The sequence below is a fragment of the Perca fluviatilis genome, chromosome 10 (assembly GCF_010015445.1).
Source record: "Perca fluviatilis chromosome 10, GENO_Pfluv_1.0, whole genome shotgun sequence".
In the NCBI taxonomy this organism is placed as follows: Eukaryota; Metazoa; Chordata; class Actinopteri; order Perciformes; family Percidae; genus Perca; species Perca fluviatilis.
This window is the reverse complement of record NC_053121.1, coordinates 1748820-1767507: the sequence shown is the minus strand read 5'-3', so window position 1 is coordinate 1767507 and position 18688 is coordinate 1748820. Positions and strand designations below refer to the sequence as shown.

At 40.1% G+C, this 18688-nt stretch overlaps 1 protein-coding gene across 2 annotated transcripts; it reads left to right on the top strand.

Annotated features, from left to right (window-relative positions):
* The first annotated feature begins 99 nt into the window (after window positions 1–99).
* Window positions 100–17735, top strand: LOC120566744 (progesterone receptor-like). 2 transcript variants are annotated; one of them, XM_039813362.1, is made up of 9 exons: window positions 100–1244; window positions 2232–2368; window positions 2592–2708; window positions 3133–3273; window positions 3402–3608; window positions 12915–13059; window positions 14040–14170; window positions 14328–14479; window positions 16543–16707. In XM_039813362.1, exons 1-9 carry the CDS (start codon window positions 385–387, stop codon window positions 16705–16707), a joined length of 2055 nt encoding a protein of 684 aa, XP_039669296.1. In that variant the 5' UTR covers window positions 100–384. The 2 variants fall into 2 exon arrangements, with proteins under 2 accessions (XP_039669296.1, XP_039669295.1); XM_039813361.1 differs by having other exon boundaries at window positions 103–1244; window positions 3399–3608; window positions 16543–17735.
* Window positions 17736–18688: the final 953 nt, after the last annotated feature.

The window sequence follows — 18688 nt, the reverse complement described above, 5'->3', positions numbered from 1 at the left end:
TAGGTATTAAGTAATTTATTGTTCAAATCCAAATAAATGTACTATATAATCCAGGCCAATCTCGCGAGATCTACAACATGCCAACAAGTGTACAAAGGCAATGTCAAAGTCCAAAGCTAAAGCAGTTGGCTATAGTGGAGTGAGTTTTCGCTGGCGCTCTAGGCAATGAACCCGGTTAGACAGAGAAAAGTTAGACAGAGACAGCAGTTCGTTCGCAGAACAGGTCAACGGGACGTCCCTCTCCGTAACAACCTACGTACTCGATATCCGCTGAGACATATGACTCTCACAGGGTAGTAGGCGTTTTCTCGCCTGGAGAGTGTTGTTTGATTCGTTCCGTGCGCAACCAGCGCACATCTTCCACTGTCACGTCGCGAGCTGAAGATGGCCTTCTGCTCGTGCTTGTCTGCTTTAGAAGACACGTCAAACTCTTTAATAATGAATGAGCGCGATGCTGCGGATACCTGTGCGTGCCCGACTACTGCTGAGCTCAGTAAGGCATTGTCAGTGTCCCTGGGTTTGGACCCGGAGTCTAATTCACCGCCCAACAACATGAACCAGCGCTCCAGAAGCGAGTTTTCAGACTTGGACCCCACTGTGGAGAATAGTTTCCGAGGAGGGCGCGAGTTAGGAGCGGATCGAAATGTGACCTCCGAAGGCAGCCGGCTCCTACTGGATGACACTAAGGTAACGGAGGACGACTTTGTGGAAGTGTGCCATGGCATTCAGCAGGTGAGCTGCATGGATCTGCTCAGATCGGGCGAAATGGACAGCGCGCAAACCGCGACCTGCGGCCCGCTGATATCCAGGTATATCTCCAAGGAATCAAACTTGTTTACAAGCCAAATGGAAGAGCCGTACGCGCCCACTGAGGTGAACGAGTTCTCACCTTTGCAACCCTACTCTGCGTACTCTGCCAGTCCAAACTTATACAGAGATATGCCGGGTGTGTGGTGCCCATACAGCAGTCGATCCGAACCAGAAAGAAGCAGATCCGGCGAACATAATTTGGTGTGCAAATATTGTAATTGTGGACAAGCTTCTCTTAGATCCAGCCAGGAATGCCGCTGTGTCTGGTACAGCAAGGGTGAGCAGTACGGTAAAGGTGGCATGCGACCAACGATGACACAGGGGTATGGCCAGGTGGGAAGTTACCAAAGTGCAAATCCTCACGGACAGGCCACTTTGTCCGCTATCAAGACCGAGCCTTCAGTTTGGATGGATTACTCGGATCGCAGTTTCAGGTAAATACAACATTTGTAATGGTTTCCTTTGACTGGGGTTTCGTGGCATGAAGTCAGGAGTGCATTCTGTTAACAGCTAGGCTCCATTCTTTCCGCTCATTTAGTCTCATCTTTAATCAGAAATAAAATGACAAATGCAGCGTGAACATCGTGTCTAGACCATGATTTAATCTGCCAAGCTTTACAAATGGTCTTTGTGAGTCTCGCACTGTTGGATGTGGTCCTTTTTATTTTACAAGAGTGTTTTGCTTCCTTGTTAAATCCATGATATTACTTTAAAGCTGCACTGTCCTTAAAATTATTTCTTGGTATTTTTGTCTAGGGCCGCAAATGATTAGTGTACTTCCAAAAGCAGCACAAATAAATCAAATGCAGTCAAAGTGATTATTGGATTATTAGTCTATTATTATTTGCGATGCCTTATGTTGACATACTGTAGAACCAGTAATACCCAGTCCAGCTGCAGAGACAGCTGCATATCAGTATTATATGATTTGTGCCCCATGTGCTCTTCTCGGCCTTGGCCAAAGTTGTTTCAGCACGCAGCTAGACTGAATCAAAGTTCACCCTATCCCCAACTTTCCAGTACTCTGATCTGTGCTGTGACTAACTACTGTATCAGTGTCACTATAAACAAGAGATACAGCACCTGTTGCTGATTCTGTGCTCGGAATGGAAGACAATGTCCTGTTTCCACATCTTTAAAGGCTAACTGCAGTTATTTAATCATTTGTGTCATGTAGAATAGATTACTTCACTTGTTGTTTTAATCAATCATGGAATAAGGAAATATATTATAATTGGATTGCATTAGATTTAGGGTATTATCACCCCAAATGTCATAACAGTCAGCCTAGTGTAGTGTAGTAAACTAAAGCTGATTTTAAAACTCCTGCTATAGGTATAATTTAGCAGATATGTGTAGTATCTGTGTATCGCTTTTAGATCCTTTGAAAACTGTGTGTGTGTGTGTGTGTGTGTGTGTGGGCATGAGGATTTGTTTCCAGGTGTGTACCTATCTGACAGGAGAGTGTGTCAGGTGTGCGGTGATGATGCCTCAGGTTGTCACTATGGTGCCGTCACCTGTGGCAGCTGCAAAGTATTCTTTAAGAGGGCCGCAGCAGGTGGGTGTGACACAAAAAATGCGAGCACACACATACAAACAATACAAGTCTGTTGATGCAATATAATTTATTACACCCACTCGTTCGTTCATGCAGTCAGGGCACAGTGACCTGACACTATGAGAGCGGGTTACATGTTATCAGTAAACCCCCACATATCTTTGCTATGAGTGGACGCTTAGGCGTTATTGAACTCAACCCCCAGGACTTTTTGTACCACCAGGTAAGCAGAACCACCTGTGTGCCAGCCGGAATGACTGCACCATCGACAAGCTGAGGAGGAAAAACTGTGCCTCGTGCCGCTTAAAGAGATGCTTCATGTCAGGAATGAGCCTTAAAGGTGAGGGACTAAAGAACAGAATAAGAGACGAAGCAAGGAAAGGAAAGTGTGTGTGGTGTGTATTTGCAAAATGAGGTCAGGGTGGTTAGATACTTACATGCATTGAATCAGAACTTACTAATCAAATGTTCCAGCTTAAATACTGTGTAACAAATGCATTTCAGCAAAGGCCAAAAGAGCATTTTCTTGGACAGTAGCCATTAATGGAGAACCCTTGCCACATGATGATAAGGAACCGCTCCATTGGCTAACAGTCGTTCAAGTGTTAGCCCGATTTATAGTATTCCATGCTAGTTTTTTATCTTGATTTTCCCAGCTATTTATTGTGTAATAAATTAGACAAAACAACTTGAAATGGAAGCTTCTTATCTCCTTTATGCTCTCTTGTCTTCTATGTGTATGTATTGTCTATGGTGGGTTCTAGGTCGCAGGCTGAAGGGAGCTGGACCGACAAGGAACGGTGAGGAGGAGCAACCTCTGGCTCCTAGGGGGGCGGGAGAAATAGGGGAAGGGGCCGGGAAGACAGACGTAATCACGGAGTCCGGAAGTGCTGTCGCGGATCAAAGTGAGGATTAGTGTCACATAAACACAAGTATCATGCTAACTCAAGACTAAACGTACTTTTTCCATACAAAATGTAATATTACTTTCTTCTTAAACTATTCTGATGGTCTGTTTGTATATCTTTAGCAGCATCCCAGGCCCTGGCTCTAGGCATCCCCCCGACCGTGCGCTCTTGCATCTCCCTGCTCAGCGTCTTGCAGGCCATTGAACCGGCTTTGGTCAATGCTGGACATGACCACGGGCTGCCAGACAGCCCAGCGTCCTTGCTCACCAGCCTCAATGAGCTTGGGGAAAGACAGCTGGTAACCGTGGTGCATTGGGCCAAGGCAATACCAGGTAAAAGAATGTGGGCCAAGGTAACACAATGTAAACTAGTCCATGCTACATGTACAGTCGGTGTTTCTGCCAAGGCTGCGTGGACTAAATTAACGTCACAGTTTGTTTCAGGTTCAGTGTAACGCTAGACAAACAATTGGTATTGTGTTATGCCAAGCAAAACACTGCAAGGTCAGACTGGTGATGTTGGGCAATAGAATGGATAACACTGAGAGGCGAATCAGTCACTTATGTAACCCCAAGTTCACCGAGCTCTAGAGCCATCAGGAAAAGTGTAACGTCTGATTTAATATTTGATATCATTGGGCAAGGCCTCTACGTCTTGCTCACCAGATAAACAGAATTCTATGCCAGCAGTGTTGTAATGTAACGGAGTACAAATACTTCGTTACTGTACTTAAGTAGAAATTTCACGTATCTGTACTTTACTTCGCTATTTAAATTTATGTCAACTTTCACTTTTACTCCACTACATTTCCTAGATAAAATGTATACTTTTACTCCGTTATATTTCCACTAAGCATCTTCGTTACTTGTTACTAAAAAATAAAATTAGAAGAAATGTGTGCGACTGCAATAAGGGAGGTTTGGCGAATAACTGCTCCTAGATTGCATTACGCCGCTCATACGCCCGCGCGCTCTATTTCACGCTTGTTTGTTGCTAAAGGAGGAAGAGGGACTACACTGAAACCGCCATGGAAGCATGAGCACCTACTGGAGGACCTCCCGTTATCGTAGACCACCAGGCTCGACATAAGCAATGGCCCGATGGCCCGGGGCCAGTAAAAACGTATGTCGGGCTGGTTGCAGCCACAGTCACTGGTGTGTGCGTTACTTCACGCAGCACATGTAGCCTACTGACTGGAAACGTTACCGAGGATTATTTACCACCGATGGCGCAGATGAACTAACGCTACACTCGTTACTGTAAGAAGGTAGCCTACAACAAAACCTCCACGATTAAAGAGTCAATACTTATCAATAACCCACATACCTGTTCTACAGGCAGAAACACGTAGAAACCATATCTCAGTCTGCGCTGTCCACTCTCGTCCACCGCGCTGTGCAAACACAGCTCTACTCTGCAAATAGCGACTTTACAAACGACCCAGGTAAAAAAGTAGTATACTTTAGTGTATTAGAAATATGAATGAAGTACATGAAGTATAAAACAAGTATGCTTCTACTTGTTGTGCTTTATTTAAAGAGTATTTAATATGTACTTTTTAAAAGTATAAATAAATAAATAGATGTAATTAAGTTCAACTTCAGAGTCCAAAAAGTAAGTATACTAATTTACCAGTAATCAGATTATTTTTTAAATGTACTTTTTGAAAGTGTACTTTGTTGTTAATGTATTTTAAATTGTATAGAAGTTTATTTTTTTTAAGTGTATTAAATTTGACATACTTAGAGTGGCAATTCAGTGTACTTATGGGAAGTATATTTTTTTGGAAATTAATTGTAAGTATACTTTTTTAAAGTGTACTATGATCTCACTTCATTAGAAGTGTGACTTCTGTACACTTTATACAGTACACTCTAAAATAAGTGTATTTTTAGTGGCATATCAGAGTACTTTCATAAAATATGTTAAAATACAAAAATGTATAGTGGTAACTTAGTGTACTTATAGTAAGTACACTTATTTTTAATACAGAGTTAGTATATTTTTTGAAAGTGTACACTAATTTCACTTCATCAGTAGTGTAATCTTAGTACACTGTAAACAAAGTGCACTAAATATAAGTGTACTTTTATTAGCATATCAAAGTACACTGAAAAAATGGGAAATAGCAGGTCTTTGAATTTACAAAAATAAATTTAGAATATGCTACGCAATTCATTTATATTCCTTTCAAGAACATGGTTCAATCATGTAGACTTCAGTTGTTTTTGAATAATGTTAACTGTATAGATTCCTTTTGCGTTGATTGAAATTGATTGAATTGAACATTTTAAATGATCTAATTAAGTTTGGTCACTACCGGAAATGGTATATTTGAATCAAATGGCGCCAGGAAGTGTAGGTGGCACTTCCCGGGCACAGACACCAACCGTTTATATATTTTCTATGCTGCCAACACAGGCAAACTGTTTCAACAAGGACATCGCCAAAACAAGAAGAATGTGAAGAAGAATGTTGAGCATGTGTTGACTGCGTGCAGGATTAATTCTACAGCAGCCATGTGTTGTCTCCTTCACGTAAGTTAACATCAATCAAAATGATTTTGTTCATGTTCATAATATTTTTCTACTGCATGTAACAGTTACAAAAGTCCGTTCACTTGTTTGTGCGTTCTATAAATATATCGGTTTTCTTGTAACTAAGTTAGCTAATACCATCACTTACTAGTAACTACTTAGTTTAGCATTAATACTTGTGTTTCTGCCCCTGACGGTCCCGCTCCTAACAACGGTATTTCAATGTTAATGGCAGCCGGTGAAGAGGAGCCAGTCAGCCTCATAAGAATGAGTGTTAAGTGGTCGGGTTTAGTTTGCAACATTTAGATTACATTGATGCTGTTGTAACGTTACTTTATGTAACAAAAAAAAGGTCCGTCGAGTTGTTTGGGCATAACATTATATGTTGGTTTGCTAATAGCTAAGGTTAGCTAGCTAAGACCACAGGCTTACAAGTTCAATGTAACGTCGGGTAAGAACGAACGAGTGCTGTAGCTAGCTAAAGCTGTCGGTTATTCAGTTACTGTGTGTGTGTGTGTGTGTGTGTGTGTGTGTGTGTGTGTGTGTGTGTGTGTGTGTGTGTGTGTGTGTGTGTGTGTGTGTGTGTGTGTGTGTGTGTGTGTGTGTGTGTGTGTGTGTGTGTGTGTGTGTGTGTGTGTGTGTGTGTGTGTGTGTGTGTGTGTCGGTTATATGCGGGAGGGTGCTGCTGACATGAAAATGTATCGGGGCAACTAACGTTAGCACAGTGTATGGGAACTCTTTGTTTATCATGTCATTTTCCTAAATCTCTCTCCACTCTTCGGTCGGACTCAAACTGGATTTTTAGCCCACCTTTTGTGTCTTTGTTGTGTGCTTTATTTTGTGTGGTCTTTTAATTATTGAGTCAATGTGCTTGGTTCACCTCACTGATTCTAAATGTTTTCTTTCATAGGATCCTATTTGAACAGCATACACAATCAAATGCTTTATAGTGGTAAGTGCTGTCATATTTATTTTTTCTTTGTATATTTCCTAAAATAATTGAAAGTTACAGATGGAAACATTTATTTGTTTCTCAGTTGTTTACAAATGAAAATGGACCTACTCTCACAGATATCGCCGTTTTAAACTTTAACAGTATCAGAAACATTAAAACACCAACTGGTTGTTTAGTGTTTAAAAAAACAATGCAATCCACATGTTTATATATGTTTATTACAGTTAATAATAATTAAATAATCTAAGTACTACTAAGTGTGGTAAAGCCACATATTTTTGCAATCTGCACTTTAGTTTGTGTGATTTGTTTCTGACTTTCATATGAATGTTTACACCAAGCTTGGTCAGTGCTCAATATACTACTGTGATTGAAGTAGTTAAATAAAAGATGTCATTCATATAAATTCATGCATCACCTAATTTCATCATCACATACAGGCCTGGCCTCCAGGAAATAACAGTTTGTTTAGTCTATCTAATCTTGTGTTGTTCATACTATACAAGGATGTATTACTTGTCTTTGTTGAATAATACAGAAGACAAAGAGCTTAAAAAATTATTGCATATTACAATCACAATATTTGTGGGGAAAAATCGCAATTAGATTATTTTCTAAAATCGTTAGCCCTACTTACTACTCCCTTATGATTTAATACTTGTGTATTTGTTTCTCAATTGGTCTTATTGACTGCCTTATTTTTATTTATTTTTTATAAATAGGGAATGGATGAAGACGCCATCAACGAGGCCATTGAAGAAACCAGTGTTGGGATTTATGTTCTTAAAGAACATGCTTCAAGTGATGAACCAGGGGACATTGGTATTGTCCTTGAAGGCATCAAGATGTTGCAAGATCTTTATAATGTAGCATTACCTGTTGCTACGCTGTTTGGACTAATGTACAGTATGCCCTGAACTTCAGCTACCCTGCTCGCCTTCGTAACTTTGGGTTTTTCAACTTGGACCCTATGTTCCTCTGTTGTTGTTACTGATGGGAACAATGATCTTCGACATTGGTCCAGTATAAAGCGATAACAAGTTTTGCTGGATGATAAATTGTTCCAGAAATTATTGTGATAAACCATAATCTTGTCATCCTGAGACCATTTTCATCTAATATAATGATAATGGCATAATAATGCAGGTACACTTTTTCAAAGATCAATAAACTTTTATTTCTAAGGAATTTTTAACACTAGAACTGGAAGATATTTTAAATATCCACAATATGTCTTTGATCTCCTTTAGTAGGCTATGTCGTCTTTCACACTGTTGTACAGTTGTGGAATTGCCGTTTGTGGCACATATGTTCCCCCAGGCAATTGGTACTGACCGTCAAATGTTTGCATTATTCCTCGAGTGTTTGTGCGATAGACTGCAGACTCTGTACTGCTGTTAACAATTATTTATTAAAGGGGTGATAGAATGATTATATAGGGTATTTCACACTGTTCCTTATGGTCTCCTAATGGGTATGTAACATAAGTTGGGCTGAAAATGGCCTGGTTGATATTTTATGGGCCCTTATGCATCCCTGTGTTTTGGCCCTATTTGTAACAAGAGCTTTTCTTCCAAATATGGTATGGTCATGAATATTTAGATGAGCTGCGCGCTGCTTGGTTGAGCCTTAGCCCCGTACACACATATAGAGACGCGCGCTGATTGGTTGAGCGACTCGCCATACACACGCATTAGAGGTCGTGTGCTGATTGGTTGAGCGAATCTCCAATACACAGACATTAGAAACGCGACAGAATCTCATATTCCAGACACTGCAATGTTTCCTTACCAAATTCACTTCTGAGACTTTTTTTATGCGAGAAATCAACTATATAAAGCTCAAATATGGGCCGTTTTACGAAAATGGATGGCTAATTTGGTTAAACTGTGTGTCGGAGTTCAGCTGCCTGTGTTGCTGCCTCGCCGCCCGGCCCGCCTTCCTCCACAGATCCCAACCTGCTGTGAGCTCGATTGAGCTCCGGCACGGCTGCTGCAGCCCACAGCACCTCATACCCGCGCAAAGTCACCATTTGGGCTAATGGACTACTACCAAACGCCGCTGCTCTGACAAAGCGCCAGGGCCTGCATCTCCTCTCTTCCTGCTAGCTAAATGGCCCGTGTGTGAGAGCGCGGTCAGCGAGCTTGTTACACCAGCAATCTCTTACCACATGTTACACACATGTCACGCCACTTAGCTATACAACATCTAACTATATGTTTTATAAAGCTAACAACGGTGTCCGATTTCAAGTTAATGAATATTTGTGAGCTGTAAGGGTTTTGTTAGCTGCGACTGTCCCTTCAATCCTATGTGTACAGATTGCGGCTAGTTGGCTTCATTTTTGGTCGTAATTAGAGTATATTTACAGTTTGAATTTCGTCACGCCACTTATACAACATCTAACTAAATGTTTTATAAAGCTAACAACGGTGTCCGATTTCAAGTTAATGAATATTTGTGAATTCCAGAGGAATTCTAAGAGGAGGCTAGCTAGCTCTCATTGATAGAGCTCCATCCAGCCGCAGGCTCTATCAATGAGACTCATCGACAAGCGGCGTTTATTTTCCCAATCGTTTGTTTAAATAACTCAACACATTATAATTACACACATTATAAGATTAACTAGAATCTGTGGTAAGAGAATGCTGGCGTAACAAGCTCGCTGACCGCGCTTTCACTCACATACACCGGGCATTTAGCTAGCAGGAAGAGGGGAGATGCAGGCCCTGGAGCTCTGTCAGAGCAGCGGCGTTTGGTAGTAGTCCACCAGCCCAAACGGTGACTTTGCGCGGGTATGAGGTGCTGTGGGCTGCAGCAGCCGTGCCGGAGCTCAATCGAGCTCACAGCAAGCCGGGGTCTGTGGAGGAAGGCAGGCCAGGCGGCGAGGCAGCAACACAGGCAGCACCAGCCTCTGAAGTCCGACACACAGTCGGACAAAATTTGCAATTAGACATCAATTTTCGTAAAACGGCCCATATTTGACCTCTAAGTAGTTGATTTCTCGCATAAAAAAGTCTCAGAAGTGAATTTAATGGTAAAATAGCATATGAACAATGTATACATTTTCTGAGATCTGCACGACCTAGATTCAGAAGACTACCTGATCTCAGGTCAGTTGTGTAGCCTATGCAAATGTTGGGGCGTGACCGTTCTCTTAATACACCCACGGCTGTTACAAAGGTTCCGGATTTTGAGATGCTTAGGTAAGCTACTAGCTTTGTTGAGATTCGCCCGTTTTCAGCGGCAGTTTCAAAATATGAGATTTTCATAGTAAAGGGGTGTCAATGGGATTTTGACCTTATATGTATGTCCTATTTACCCACCGAACTGTCGTTATTCAACTATGACAGGGTAAAATCGGTTTTGCATTCTATCACCCCTTTAAAAACTAAATATTACATTTAAATAATAACATAAATTATATCTATCTATATGTGGCTATCTGCCACATGGCGAGTAAATATTTTTACCATAATAGTTCTGTTTTTCAGTCTTCATTTTGGTGAAGGTGCAGCTACTTTCTTCTGCTCCTCTGCAGGTCGGAGCTTCGCGGGGGTGGGCCGACACACACACGCGCACACACACAAACAAACACTGGCGCCACTTTCCTGAAACCGCTTGCAAGACATCGTTCACAGCGGCGTATGTCCGAGCACGGCGGAAATCGCTCATATTCTTTTTTTTTTTTTTTATTTATTTAATTTTTTTTCTTGACGCTGCCTTAACTGTTCAAGGTTCCTGCTTTTGCCAATATCTGCTTTTGTTTTACTTTTGTGTCAATAATAAAGATCCTTTTCTGAAATGCAATATATAATCTGTTGATGTAATGCACTTGAACTGAATTGTAATATAATACACTTGTAGTGTAATAGCAACATTCATGCTTAAGTATAAAAAAATGGGGATAAAAGTACAGATGAAATATACTTCAAACAATTTGTTTCTACCTTACACTATAATAACATTGCACTGAAAGTACGTGTTTATGATGTTTAGGTTGTAATTGAACTTCACTTCAAACACGTTATTATTGTCATAGTGGGACACTTTAAAAGCACTAAATATAGTTATGAAGTGCATTTGTAGATCACTTGAAATATCACAGAGGCATACTAAATTAACATAGTTTATAGTAATTATAAGTATGATAGCAGTATGCACAAAATATACTTAAACACAACTATAAGTTGCGCTGCGATGCCTTTTTAAGTGTATTTCAATAAGAATGGCAATACAATGCAATTGTACTGTAAGTGTGCTTGATTGCTCATGAATCTTGATTTTCATTAGTGTATTTTAGTGCACTTGAAGTTTAAAAAAAGTTGTTCCATTTTAGTATACTATTTACACTTGAAGTGTAGTCAAATAGATGTTAAGTTGAAGTTAATACATAATTGAATACACTTAACTATACTTGGATTTGACGAAAATAGTACAAAATTTAGAAAATATACTTAGTACACTTTATTAAAGTATATTTTTAATAGAATTCTTTTTCAACTGGGGAGCTAAAATGAAAGATGTCAGTTTGTAGGCTAACTGTTTGTCTTAATTTTCAACCAATGTTGAACTTTGGACAAACTCTTGTAAACGTAGCTGCTGTCTAAACGAGCCATTCTCTCCGCTGGAGCGGTAAACCTATGGATGTATTATAAGACCAAAACAAATACATGTGGCTACTTAATATGCACGTGAATGACGCGTTCTTCATTCTTGAAGGTGTTGCCGGTTATATTATTTAGGAACAGAATTGTCTTATTTCAAATTAGGCATACAGGACTAATCTGAGATCATTTTCTAGTTAAGTAGCCTATCTAGTTATGATTATGGATTTTCCATGTTTTTTGGGATTTGCTTACTAATGTAAAAAATATAGCATTAATTTAGTAAGAAAGTGAAAATATCAAACAAGATGATGCGTATTAGGTATAATTTTATTTTCTTTATTTGAAAGTCCGGCCCCTGGAGTGCCTGCTTAAAATAATTCTGGCCCTTGGAAAAATGTAGTTGATGACCCCTGGTCTAGCTTTGCTGCTAATGGCACAACATCCAGTGGCAGTGGCTAGCTGGGTTAGAACCATTTTCTAAAGCATAGGTGCGGCGTATATTTTCCTGCTTTTTTGTCCTTTTCCAATCACACCTATGATATTTCTTTCAGGGCCAGTAAAAATGTAGAAGGGGCCAGCAAAACTCTGATCTACTGGCCCCGGGGCCGGTGTGGATTTTTTTATGTTGAGCCCTGCGACCACCCCGACGATAGTGGTGAACTCGGTGAACAGGGTAGTGGTGAAGATAACGTCTTACACCCGTGTTGCAAGAAATGTTTCTGTACATTGATGTCAGCTCTAAAAATCTGCTGTTTGTTCTTTGAACTTAAGAGAATTGTGCCTGAAAAGTCCTAGAAAAGAATGTGATTTTGATTTGATGAGTGAGATTAAGAAGATATGGGAACCCTGAATATGCTTTATGCTTTACTATAAGAAAGCCACAATAAAAGTTCTAACCGCTTGCTTTTAAAAAAAAAAAACTTTTACTTCAAATACTTAAGTAAATTAAATATCAGAAAATTACTTTTGATACTTAAGTACAATATATATCAGATACTTTAAGACTTTTACTTAAGTAATATTCTAAAAGGTAACTTTCACTTCTACCAAAGTCTTTTTCTAGTACGATACTTGTACTTTTACTCAAGTATTGCTTTCTAGTACTTTATACAACACTGTATGCCAGTTAAACTTCCAGTCAATCCCATGTCATGCAAACCCGACTATTCATATATGAACCACTAGAGGGCGACATGTGCATATTCAACCAAGAATTGCTGGCTGAAAAAGGCCAGGAATGTATCCACACTGTGATAGCCCTGTTGTTGTTGTTGTTGTTGTTGTTGTTGTTGTTGTTGTTGTTGTTGTTGTTGGGCATTTTCAGCCTTTATTTTGATAGACAGAAGAAGACTAGTCGAGTCGAACCCGGGCCAGCTGCGTCGAGGAGTAAACCTCTATATATGGGCGCCAACTGAGCTATCCGGGCACCTGATATCCCTGTTGTTAATAGTCTTAAGCCTTCATCTTTATGAAATTGACCTATGAAGAGTTATTTTATCATGAGCAGATGTTTGATTAAAATTTTTTTTTTAACAGGCTTCCGTGACCTGCACGTGGATGATCAGATGTCAGTGATTCAGTTGTCATGGATGGGGGTGATGGTGTTCGCTTTGGGCTGGAGGTCCTACACGCTCACTAACAGCTCCTTGCTCTTCTTTGCTCCAGACCTGGTCTTCAACGAGTAAGTATACTCAAAATATACTCCCTTTACACGACGTGCTGGAGTTGCGTTTGAATTAAACAAAGTTAGAAGAAGTTTGCCGTACCTGCGCAGTCTCTTTATCAAACAAAGAAAGTTAGGTTTTTTTTTCATTGGGTTTGTTGAAATATCATGAGAATTCACCTGTCACCGTGATTGGAAAGAACTTCAGAGGAAGATTTAAAAATCACACATTAAACACTGACTTTTTTAGGCAGGACGGTAAACAAGTCTACTCTGTTCTTACCATATCCTTTGCGTCTGATATAAGTGGCCGCAGAGGGATCACCTCAGATGATTTATTCCGTTTCATCTTTACGAAACCATAGTTAAGTCCCCAAGAACAGTGACAGTGTTGAGTTGTTTCTTTTTTCAATTTTTCATTCGCACCGCACACAACCTCCTCCAGCCTCTATCAGAAAGTGTTTGTGACACCTTTTCTTTTCTTTTGTACTTTTCATAACTCAACACAGAGTTTGTGAAGCGAATCGCCGTGCTTCCATATACATAAATAACAATTCAACCACCTCTTATCAGTAAATTGTTTTCGGTGTTGAAGGACGGTGTTGCTCTGAATGCTAAGGCCAGCCACAGGCCCCCAGAGCGGCTTTCATTCGGCCGGTGTTTCCCGGCGACATTAGCAAAACACTCATTTCGTCTGCATTAGACCTCTGTCACTCTATTGGGCTGTTTTTGACCTGCATGGTAATGGATATGCTTGCCCTTGTTGCTGACCCTCATTTTTCTCAGCCTCTCTATCGTTCTCTTTTTCCATTATCCACCTCACTCATTTCTTCTCACCTCAGCTGCTTTTTTTTTACCCTTTTTACACTTCTGCCTCCATTAATTGTCTTCGTCCTTTCTATATTTTTCTCTGCCTGACACTCTCCTACTTATGACACACCTGGTGCTTTTTCTTTTTCTTCTCCTCTCACACTGTGTTTTTTTCCTCCCCCTCACAGCCAACGGATGCAAGTGTCCAGTATGTATGATCACTGTGTGAGGATGAAGCTGCTCTCCCAAAGGTTCTGCATGCTGAAGGTAACTCAGGAGGAGTTCCTCTGCATGAAGGCCCTGGTCCTCTTCAGCATCAGTGAGTCTGCCGGGAACAATGAAATAAAAGAAATAAGTTGAATGTCAACTCAGCATGTGGAATACGACTATAATAGAGTTCAGCCATACTTCAGAGACTTGATAGGGTGGATAAAGTCTGTGAGAGTTATTGTTGTGTTCTGGCTTTGTGGTCACAGTGCCAGTGGAGGGCCTGAAGAACCAGCGGTGTTTTGATGAACTGCGGACCTCCTACATCAAGGAGCTGGACCGCTTGGCCAGCCAATGCGGAGAGACCACCCGTACACAGAGACTGTTTGAGCTCACGCAGCTCCTGGACTACCTCCAATCGGTAATAGACACAATTTTACTTCATATATGAAAACGCACCATGCTGTGAATTTGTGAACTATCATAGAAATTAAATTTTAGTCAGCATCACTGAACTACTTAAGCAGGAAATAGTGTAGATCAAAGTACGCAATTCTGCATTTGGCTTACAGTAATACTGTGTTAACTTCTCAACTAACATCAAGATTGACAAACTGTAAAATCATCCTGGCAAAAGTAATTCCTTCTCATTTTTATTCTCAAGTGACAACCTGGAGTTTCAAATCCAGTTTATGCACAAATCCCCAGCCATCCACTAAGGTTAAACACATACCAAAGGGTCATATGACTCTGGTTTTAGCTTCTCTACACTGGGTGTATATCAGGAGGGAAAATGATGAGTCACCCTCTGGTGGAAACATTGCCAAGTCAAGTCAAGTAGAACTTTATTTGTCCCCAGAGGGGCAATTGGTTGTGCAGCAATTAAATTCAACATATAATAAACAGTATAAACATAAAGTTGTGCAGCATTTTAACACAACATATACTAAAAAGTAAAAACATATAGTACAAAACAGTATTTACCAAGCATGGTTGAAAAACAAGTTTAAAGAAAGATACATAAATGAACAAACACAAATGAAACTGAACAAAAAGAAGCCAGCGCTGCAGGTCCTTGCGTGCGCATGCACCCATTCATCCCCAATCATGCCACATCAGCAATAACTGTGATGCCCCATAATGACACACATTGTCTATGATGGAAATCCCCCAATCTAGTCCCAGCCAATATCATCCAGTAGCTGCAGTCTGCACTTTGAGTCTAACCTACATACTGAATCTGCAGGAACCATAACAGCAGATCAGTTCTGCAGATGCAACATGAACAGACAAGGAAAATAATAGCTGTTTTAATATTTGCCTGCAGGCAATGACTGTTACATTTTACGCCTGAAAAATGTAAGAGTTGTATAAACTTGTATACACACTGCTGCTCAGAGATCCAACATGTAGTCTCTGACCTGATTACGTTGAAGAGGGAAGCAGGGGATTTTGCTTGTCCAAATAAAATCCAGAGGAAATTAAAGCAGTAAAAGAAAAATTGAAGAGTGACCAAGTTTTGTCTGCACATCTGTTTTTACTGGCACACCAGTTTGCTCTGGATAGTCACTAGAGACAATAACACTTAACAGACTCACCTGTCTCATGGTAAAGGGCCTTAAAAAGCTTAGCCTGAGTCATAAAGAATTAAATGCTAAATTGTAATATTGATGTTATATCCAGTACAGGATAGTGTGACTCAATGGTGTTCCATTTTTCCATTGCCGCCACATGTGTTACCAGATTAAATGGACACAATGAATTGTTTGTGTGCTGTATCTTTTTTTACATTATTTTGCACATCCCCTTACACAGACATATCCAAGCTGAATGTAAACCGAAACATACTTTGAGACACATTTGTTATTTCCAAAGCTATGTTTACAGGGATTTGAAATATATTTTTAATCTTTGTCTGTTAATGCAGATTCTTGGTAGAGCTGCAACCACTAGAGGGTGTAGATTGACTGCTTTCCGCCTCAGTGCTATAAGAATCTTAATGGTCATTGGTGAGAACAAGCTAAGAAAAAACTGCTGACATCAGTGGTTGAGGCGTGACCAGAAGAGCTGGAAAATTTCCTCCCAAAGAGAGCAGAGCTGCAGCACTTTCAGCCTCATGTCTTTCACTGTGGATTTACTCTTAAAGGCTCAGATTTGTCAGTGGCCCACTTACACCTCAGCTCTTCTAATGCCTTATGAGCTGGAGGGCAGCCTGGGATTGGGCCCTTTAGGCTGAAAAACAGAGTTGATCAAGACTTTCAGACGAAAAGGGTTCAGACCCAGCCTGCCTGTTGGGCTTAGAGTGGCACAATGAGTGTCATCTTTTTAAAATCACCTCTTAAAGCTCATGTCAAACGACAGGCTTAAGTGCCATTCGCTATTTCCTCTTTTATCTGCAGGCTTTGTTCTTTTTCAATGCTTCACACATACGCTGTAATATATTTGTCACAAATAACCCATCTCTCGTCTTTCTATAATTCTCAGGTTGTGAGGAAGTTACACCAGTTCACCTATGATCTGTTTATCCAAGCTCAGTCCCTCAACACGCGTGTCAACTTCCCAGAGATGATCTCGGAGATTGTAAGCGTCCATGTGCCCAAGATCCTCTCGGGCATGGTCAAGCCCATCCTTTTCCACAATACAGCCTAGAGGGCAGTCTCGGTGATTGTCCTTTATGTTACTTGAGCTCCGGCGCCCAGTCCTTCGACCATTTCTGGGAAAGCTGAAGCGGCTAGGGAGGGTTTATGATTTCATGAGGTGGAAGTAGTATAAGCCCCTTTTTACCTATAGGGTGACAGTGGAGCACAGTGAAGCTATGAATGGTGTACAGCACATTCTTCCAATCTAATTGCATCTTTCTCTGTTTTTCTTTCTGCCTATTATCTGTATCACACACAACTGTTCCTAGAGCTGATGATAGCACTTTTTAGCATGCGTTTCTACACACCGGCTCATTAAAAAGCCAACCACCTGGCATGTAGACTTCTTCATATTTCTAACTGACAACAGGCAATATTTAATTTTGGGAGTTAAGACAGTAGTGAGAAAAAACACGATTGCAGAGTTCACATTATTATAGCTTGTCTGTGTGTAGTGGTGTGACATTTGGACTAGCTTTTTAACAATGGATGTTATTGTGTGCACATGAGATGAACAAAGTTGATTGACAGTTAATAAACGGTTGTGGCATGCATGCTGAGAAGCAAAGCCGTCTGGCCTGAATATAACATTTCTGAAAGCTGTTCTCATCCATAGAAATAATAGTTGACTAATAGTTTTAGTTGTTGACAAAACAAATACACTTTGAAACTGCAAGTGACTGCGTTAATATTGTGAATATTGTGATTATTTATGAATTTTATGATATCAAAAGGTCACACTGAAAAAATATTTGGAAAAAATACTCTAATGACTCATTAGTCTACCAACTATGGTTGACATTTTTTTTATTTTCTTGTTTTTGAATGTCAAATATTATTCTAGTACAGTTTTTCCAGAGTGGACATTTCATACTGTTGTAACTTTTCTACAGTTTCTTAAAAAGTGTTCTTTGCAAGTGCTTTGTTGTGTGTCATCATATATTCATTGTAACTTGCCAAACGTTAAAGGTCCAGCCAAGAATCGGCTCATTTGTTGCAAATCTTAAAGCTAAACGTGTAATAAAAACTGAAGCATGAGTGTGTATCTGTTTGTTAATAATGATATCAGGGTGGTCGACGTGGTCGCATTGCAGCACAAAACTCTTTAAGTTTGGTCTCTTTTGAGTGCAGTGCTAATGGTTCGACAGTAATCTCCCTGTTTTTCTCTGTCTGATAGATTCATTTCACTCTGCTATGCAGTCAAGTGGATAGACAGGCTGCGGTGGAAAGTAATTAAGTGTGTTTACTCAATTCAATTTAATACTACTCTATTAATCTACAAAGGCAATTTGATTTGGGGCATGAGTAAAAAAAAACAGACAAGAAACAGACAGTTACAAAACAGCTGTTTGGTACTATGTCGAGCTGACCGTGCAGTTGCATTTAAAAAATAATGGTCATAATAAACACAATTAAGGTATAAATAGTTCACATGGCACATTCATAATTGCATTTGCCAAGCTCAAGATAGAGTTACCAAACATAACCCATACCCCAGATTATTGATACAAATCAATTTCTGCATAGTGAGTACTTTTACTTTTCTACTGTAAGTACATTTTGATGCTAATATGTTTCCTCACCTCTGCAGACAGGCTTTTCTCCCTCAGGATCTCCCCGCAGCCAGGTAATAAAACACAGCAAGTTATTAGAAGATATCAGTCAAAGGAGAAAGCCTTGCTGATTTAGTTCATCTATTTATCCTGTCAGCCACGTCTGCTGACATCCTGTGTTTTTATACCATCTAGTGGCTGCTGTTGAATCTACACCATTAAACCGAAACGCAGGAAAAGTAGAGTAGGACATCTGTTGGATCAATTGACATTTGCTTCGTAATGTAATTGGACACGGATTCACTCAATGTTTGAACAGGGTTACCATTAAATGGTCAGAGTCACGAGAGGGGAGGTCATAGCAATAAAGAGGACAAGTAAATAAAGAATGCATTTCAACCACAGGCATAATTAAGGGTTAAATTGTGAAAACTTAAT